This window comes from Vigna unguiculata, chromosome 11 (assembly GCF_004118075.2).
Source record: "Vigna unguiculata cultivar IT97K-499-35 chromosome 11, ASM411807v1, whole genome shotgun sequence".
In the NCBI taxonomy this organism is placed as follows: domain Eukaryota; kingdom Viridiplantae; phylum Streptophyta; class Magnoliopsida; order Fabales; family Fabaceae; genus Vigna; species Vigna unguiculata.
In genome coordinates this window covers 23111119-23119353 of record NC_040289.1, presented here as the reverse complement: position 1 = coordinate 23119353, position 8235 = coordinate 23111119, and the positions used below count along the sequence as shown (strand labels likewise).

Here is an 8235-nt window from a genome sequence, read left to right as displayed (position 1 = left end):
AAACACCTTGTACTCATTTAAATTATTAGATGGACCTATATCATTTGATAATTAGATCTTTGGGTCGATGAAGATTCTATCTTGTTCATGTTTCCTAACTTTGTTCTTATGTAACTATCAAATTTTTTTGTCATCATTGTTCCTTAAGATAAGCATAGTTTGGAGTAGCTTGAGCCCAAAATAAGTTGTTATTCAAGTGTTGTTTAGGTATTGTTTGGCAATGTTTCGGTCACTGGAACAACAAATTTTTTTTGTTATTTTGTTATTGTTGTTGTTGTTTTACTATGTTTTTCTTTAGCTATTCTTTTAGTGGTTGTTTGGTGTTGTTTTGGTGGCTAGAAATGCAATTTTAAGGGTGGAATAATGAGTTTTACTTGTTATTTTCACATGTTAAAAGGCCTAAATTTTGAACCATAACATGCCTTGCATGCTTAGTAATAGGAGTTGACATTTCTTTAAGTTAAATTGCATAATAACTACATGTTTGTGTCATTATTTATGCCTTTATGTGTCTTACATGCTAATTTGAAGTTTTCTTTTCTTATTTATAATATCTTTGATAAAACGCTTACCCTAATTTACGTGTATCTTGATTTGGTTGGTGAGCTAAGTGTTCATAAGCATTTAGCAACTCATTAACAATATCAATTCAAGTCTAAAATCAATTTTGAAAATCATTGTGGTACCTAAATTGGGCTTGGTCGAGAGGTTTTGAGAACTTTTGGCACCTAAAATGTTGTTTGGTCAAGAGCTAAAAACACGAGTGGATGAGAAAATTTGTTGAAATTTAAATGTTCCTTTGATTCTAGAGTTGAACCATCCAATTTGCATTGATGAATATGGCAAATTAGTTCCACCATTGTAAGATCCTAATCATATTGGTATGTATATGTTGGTAAATTTTATTACATGTTTGAGTGTTTCTATTAAGTCTTGTTTCAAGATTTTTATCTCTTAGTCTTATTAAAAAATATTTCAACAAAATCTTTCCATTAGTGCGTAGTTTTGTGCTCTTCTTGTTTGTCGATATTCTTAGTTTGGTCTTTGTGGTTTTCTTTTCTTGAACTTCTTTGTCATTTTTCAAGAATTTAAACCTTGAGGGTTTTGAACACTCTTGAATTGTGACTTGGGAGTTGAGTGCACCCTACCTTGAAATTTTGGTGAACTAACCAAACACTTTGAGAGTTTAATTTCGTTGTTTGACTTTTGCTAATTTTAACTTGTTTTCCTTGTTGTTTTGGTCTTAGTAGTTTATTGTTTTGTAAGGAAAATGAAAGATTTGTATAACACATCAACATGTAAAGTTAGAAAGGCCTTATTGACTATCAACAAAAAATCATCCTTAGTTGAGCTCCTCAAGGAGATGGAAATCTCCAGAAAGGAAAATGAGAAATACTTTAGAGACACCATGGGTTAGAAATGGAGAAGGCCGAGAAAGAGACTAGGAGAAGAAGGTCTCATTCACCATATAGCTCCCAAAGAGAATGAAGCTTCCATGAGGAAATGCTAGGTGCAAAACACTACCAAGGAAACAACCCCAAACATCAAGATCCCTAAGTTTCATGAGGATAATAATTTGGAAGAGTATCTAGAGTAGGAAGCAAAAGTTGATCAAATATTTGATGTGAACCAACTTAGGAGATCAAAAGCAAGTAGACTTAATGGTAGTGGAGTTTGAGGATATGCCATAACTTAGTGACATCAAACTTGTATGAACAAATACCTAAGATCACATGTAGCTTCTTGGAGGGACATTAAATCCTTATGTGCGATAAATTTGTTCCTTCCTACCATATGAGAGGGGTCCTTTTAAGATCTAAAGACTTCAACAAGGTCATGTGCTGGAATGACTATTTCAAAGAGCTAGAATCCTTAATGCTTAGGGTTGATTTAGATGAATCTCATGAAGAAAAGGTAACTAGGTTTGTGAGTGGCTTAAGGAGAGACATTTAAGACCTAATAGAATTGTATTCAAGACCTAGTAAAATTGTATGAGTACTCCACTCCTAAAAATGTTTTATACATTGCCATAAAGATTGAAACTCAATTGAAAAGAAAAGATGGGGTAAGGATGAGTCACTCACACAATGAATACTATATTCATTCATGAAAGGAAAAAGAGAAAGAAAAACAAGATTAGTCCCCTTCCAAGTCTCACCAAGGTCCACTCTTAGGTCTAATTCGCTTAAGGACCATAGTCCTTAGCCTCCCATTATTCAAATGTCAAGTTCTATAAATGTTTTAAGTGTTTAAGGTACAAACACATTGCTTTGAATTGCCCAACTAAGAGAACCATGACCTTAAAATCATGTGGTGAGGTAAAGAATGAAAACTTTTCCCCCTCTTCTCCTTCAAGACAAGACTCTTCTTCCTCTTGTGATGATGGAATTAAGCCTTGTGAAGGAGACTTATTGGTAGTGAAGTGCATGCAAGGCCAAGTTCAAAATGAACTTGACCTAAATCAAAGAGAACATTTTTCACATTAGATGCCCCATTAGAAATAAGGTTTGCTCTTTAATCATTGATAGGGAAAGTAATGCCAATGGATCTAGCACAAGAGTGGGGATAAGCTTGGCTTAGAAGCCATTCCTCATGATAAACATTATAAGCTTGCATGGATAATTAACAAGTCGATAAACAAGTTCTCATCAGTTTCTCCATAGGTTGAGGTTCTTTGTGATGATGTTTTCATGGAGGCCACGCATTTTTTTCTTAGTAGGTCGTGGCAATTTGATAAACATAGCTTACATTATGGCAATACCAGTAAATACATTTTTTATTCTCTTGGAAAAGAGTTCACTTTGGCACCTCTATCACCTAGGTTAATAAAGACAAAAATAAAATGAAAAAGAAAAGAAAGAAAAGTGACAAGCCTCCTCCATTCTCCACTTCATCCATACAACAAGGAAAAAGGAAAAAAGTCACACTAACAAAGAGAAAAAGGATAACATCTTCAAAGTTAGGAAAATTTCCCAAGAGGAAGGAAAAATTATTTCCTCACATGAAATCAAACTCAATCAAGAAGGACTGCAAGAATTCGCAATCAAATTCTCTCCAAGCAGGTAAGGATAATGAGCCCTAACCTCTACCAAAGATGAAAGGAATTGCTTAAGAGAAATAAACTTGTTTAAGAGAAAAATTTATCATATTCTTTCTTTTACTTGGTTTAGTTTTTTTTCTCTTTTTGTCTTGAAATAAATTCTAGACTTATGTAGGTCGGCTTTTGGCACTCTTTCTTTTAGTGTTGAGACTCCCTTTGAAAGTTTTGGATAGTGAAAATCCTAGCCCAACATGAGGATTGCTCTTGGAACTCCAAGCTTGCTAAGGACACCTTGATGGATGTAAAAGGGGCGTGGAACTTGACCTAACATGTAAGACAATATTTGAAATGGAGAGGAGCCTTGATTAACCTTCTAGATGGGCAAGCTCGTGTATCTTATAATTGGAGAGCAAGAAGGCACGTAGGTCATGCTAGGTTACCTTAGGCTGTCCTACTTTCTAAAGGATACTTTATAATAAATATTGTTAAGAGATTCCTATCCGTGCTTATTTAAAGGAGCTTCAATGAAAGTCAAAATTTTGAGCATATACACTTATGTTTCAATCATTGTGAACATTGCTCTTTTAATAGTGTTCTACCTCTTGATCTTATCTTATATCTTGATTCAAGTGACACCAAGTGAGGACAACCACCGCTTATTTTGGGGACCTAATATCCCAAATAGCATGCCTTGTTCTCGTTCTCTACTCCCTTCTCTTTGTCTTTTGCTTCCGTAATTCATGTTCTTTATTGCTTCCGCACCTTTACGTTCATATTGTTATTGTCTCCGTTTCTTGTTTCAGTTACTATCTCGATTTCTTTTTTCAATCAAATCATAGATGACAACATAAATTTATCTTTGTTCAACTGGACTTAATAAGGTTTTAGTCATCTAAATTAAACCATTATTTCTATAATAATATAATACGTCACAAGAGGGTCCTCAACCTCCCTCACAAACCAATGATCACAACGCTGGATCTTCTTCTGATTTTCTTTTAATATTAACTTTTTAATATTAACAACAATCTTGTGGTCTAGCATATGCTCAAGTTAGATGTTCCGATATATACATCCTCTAAATAACATCACATCTCACTCTTACCATCCACTTTTCCACCAGCTCCATCTACCTATAATCCTGAACTTCATCAATGAAATCTTATAGGCTCAGAATGTCCTTACAAGAAGTGCAAATACAACTATAAAAGCACAGAAGACTACCATGTCACACTGGTTCCCACAAATAAATGTACTTGAGCCAATATATAATAAAAAAATTTACTCCAATTTAATTTCATGTTTTCAATTTTTTCACATACTATCTCCTCTTTAATATTGTTCCTTTCAAATTATTAACAATAACTAAATCAAACTCGTATTTGTCGTAAACCATTACACTACATTAATTCACATAAATCAATTACATTTACCTTCTTATTCACAAAATTTTAACCTGTACAAACAATCTATTCGTTTAAAAACAAAAATAAACCAAATCCAAAGTCGTTACTGCCGCAAACGACTCCTTCCCATTGATCCCTATGCTGAATATTTTTAAAACCTGTCCATTAGGGTAATTTCTCCCCAAAAGTATACCAATTTTGTTAAAAAACCCGAAAAAAACGCTAAATGAAATAATAAGATCAAATATAAGTCCATTAAACTGTTTTTTCATATGTAGTGAAAGCAAATAACACACAAAGTTCTAGAATCCATAATCCAACATCACATGGTAGTACATCCGAACACGTAGAAATCAACAATCACACACACAACTGGGGTTATCTATGCCCAACACAGTAGGCAGGTAAGACTTGACACTTAAGAAACCAATCACTCAGAAACCATGAATCTTGATATGCTCCTTCTTCACGATACCGGCCTGTTTATATTCACAGGTGAAAACAACCAGAGGTTAGATGAAGAATCCTGGTGTCCAAATATTTCAATGAACATGCTACAAAATTACTGACCCAACTATGATTTGTGCTAAATACAAATCATTAGGCTACAAACAAAACCGTGATTTATGTAGTTGCTTTCTTTATGTTTATTTCTTTTTTCTTTTTCTTTTTTCTAAACACATCTAAAAGGTTGAGCTAAATAAATTGTCTACAGTTTAGAAGAGTATATAACAACTAGGTTCGCATTAACCATATAAATTCAAAAAAAATGTATTATATACAGTCTCCAATATGAAAATGGCAAATTACTTGGCAAAAGATTCAAATGACATACAGAATATTCATTCCCTAAACCAATAAAATGGAAGAAAAATGCACAATTCTCTAGAATGGGCCATTCCAATAGGCCATAAGCCTTGAAACACAACTATGAAATAAAGCAAAGAAATAAGAGAGAGAATACATGAAAATCAAAAAAGAATTTAATTATAGTAACACATTGCATAACACAGATGAAGATATAGTTACCTGGACTAGAAAGGTTGAAACATTCTTCCGCTGATCACCTTGAAGTTGAATAACCTACAAACACAAACACGTAAGCAACAAACAAGGATAGATCATTATTTGACAGGAGGATGTCACACAAACCTGTCCTAGTTCTGGGTCCTGAACAACGGTGCCATTGCAACAGAACTCTTTCTTAACGTCTTTAAGTATCTTGTTATAGCTGAATTCTTTTTTCAATCCCTGAACAGTTGTCAGGCTTTTCCTACCATTTCGCTGCTGTACGCGAATATGCACATACTCCTTTGAACCAGCACCCGAGTCATCAGCATTTGCCTCAGCAAAAGGATCTATATATCGAGGGCAGATCATTTATTAGATTTAACCACTAACCCTAATTAACATAATCACAGTATCTACGCACTCGAATATACAATAGTGACACAACAGTGAGGGCATGCATGCGTAATAGCACAACTTTCGCAAATGATGTATCAATGTTGGAAAAACTGAATATAAAATTCACCAGCATAAACTATAAGATTGTCTGAATTTACAGGACAACAGCCTTCAACCATGGAACAGGATCAAATTTATATTGAAAATAACATGTCCCTGATAAAACTCAAAATTTGAAAAGCTGACTGTAAAAGTCACCGTAAACCAACAATCAGCAAATTATAAGGTTGTCTGAATTCACAGGACACCAGTATTCTTTAACCATGGAACATAATCAAATTTATAATGAAAATAGCATGTACCTGATAAAACTCAATTTTAAAAGCTTAGTATAAAGTTCACCATAAACCAACAATCAGCAAACTGTAAGACGTCTGAATTGCCAGGAAAACAGTCTTGTTCAACCATGGAACATGATCATGTTCATAATGAAAATAAGATGTTCCTGATAAAACTCGATATTTGAAAAGCTAAATATAAAATCCACCATAAACCAACAACCACCAAACTATAAAATGTCTGAATTAACAGGACAAAAGTCTTGTTCAACCATGGAACATGATCAAATTTATAATGAAAATAACATGTCCTTGATAAGACTCAAAACTGAAGGGAAATACCAAATTCCACTGTCAGGAGTACTCAGAATTAAATGGAAAGTGAACAGATACATATTTAGTCAGACAGTACTGAAATCTTAAAAGGAAATCTAAAGACGATACGTATAAAACTACTATGGTGAAATAAAGGTAAAAGATAAAAGTTTGAGCCTATAATCAACTATAACTGTCTTGTTTGTGCAAGTACATATATAATGCTAATACCACATGTATAATGAACTCATAATTATTCCCTTAAGAAATATCACATATCACGGAGAAGACAATTCATCCACATACTAAAACATCTGCAGGAACACCTTAAGAAATATCACATATCACGAGAGAGGAGAATTCATCCACATACTAAAACATCTGCAAGAACTCACAACATACCGAAGGCAGTGGGAATTTGAGCGTCTAATTCAGACATAAAATTTGACTCTCTATGACCGAAGGTTCCACCAACCAGATTGCTCAGACCTGACATTGCAATCAACATGTTAGCTAAATTGAATTACCATAGTAGCACACTTCACAAAAGTACAAGAGCAAAATCCATGTCATTGATAATCTCCATCACATCAAAAGAATCTTCAACACAACAAACTAGAGAAAATTTCATCAATGACCATCCCATGTATTAAAAAATTTCTGACCTCTGTATCCAAAGCTGCAAAATAATTACATTAAATGATTTAAAATGAAAGCGATCGAAAAAAAAGAACCCAACTAGTTTATCCTACACCACAATTTAGAACACTAACTTTAGAAAAATTCAAAAGAAATAAATAGCAAAAAGCAAAATCCCATCCAAGATTTCAGATTTTGCTTTGAAATCTTGAAATCGATAGTGACACGAACCTCACAGTCAAAAACTATCACAGAATAAAAATACCATGCCTCAAATATCACTTTACACCCAAATCAACCGCAAACAAATTAAATTAAAAAAAAATAAAACAAAACAAAAAATAAAAAATAAAACCTTTTCACTGATAAGAAACACTCAAAAAAGATCCGATCAAGACTATATCAGAATCAAATCAAATCCACGCACAGAAGATGAAAGATTTAGGAAAAACAAAAATAGGGAGTAAATATTTAGCAAACTTAGAAGAAGGATGATAAAGCAAAACAAACCCAACCCTAAAATTAGCGAGTAAGAGAAACAAAATCTTAAAACGGATGATGAGGGATTACCTGATCCTGAATTTAAGGTTTCGATACCTGAAAAATAGGGTCAAAAACCGAAACCCTAAATTGGATAAGACTGAGGTGAAACTTTGATCGGTTTCTCTGTCTAGGAGACTCGGTGAGGTATTTACGTTTGGGAAGAAAATGGATTTATTTAATACAGAGATCAAAAGCGGCACGCGTGTCGCGTGTAAAGAACTTGGGATCTAACTTTGAGTAAAAGACACGCATGAGAGAGAGTTTACCTTTTATTATGAAAAGAATTCGCGAATAATCTTTCTAAGTGTGTATCTACTTTTCTTCTATAACAAATATTTTACGAAATTATGTTAATATTTAATTCTTAAAATAAAGAAATTAAGAAATATTTTCATAAGATAGTTATATATAAATATTTTTTATAATTTTTTATAAATAATTTTTATTATGTAAATGATTCTTTTTATTATAAATAATTATAATTATTTAAATTTAAAAATATAATTATTAAATAGTGAAACTGAAAAAACTAAATTATATGAGTAAT

General features: G+C 33.0%; 1 protein-coding gene across 1 annotated transcript; it reads right to left on the bottom strand.

Moving 5' to 3' along the window:
• Nucleotides 1–4673: 4673 nt before the first annotated feature.
• Nucleotides 4674–7964, bottom strand: LOC114170049 (protein translation factor SUI1 homolog). Its single transcript, XM_028055530.1, has 5 exons — nt 7716–7964; nt 6909–6995; nt 5599–5804; nt 5476–5529; nt 4674–4925 (listed from the first exon to the last, which is right to left on the bottom strand). Exons 2-5 carry the CDS (start codon nt 6943–6945, stop codon nt 4881–4883), a joined length of 342 nt encoding a protein of 113 aa, XP_027911331.1. The 5' UTR covers nt 6946–6995; nt 7716–7964; the 3' UTR covers nt 4674–4880.
• Nucleotides 7965–8235: the final 271 nt, after the last annotated feature.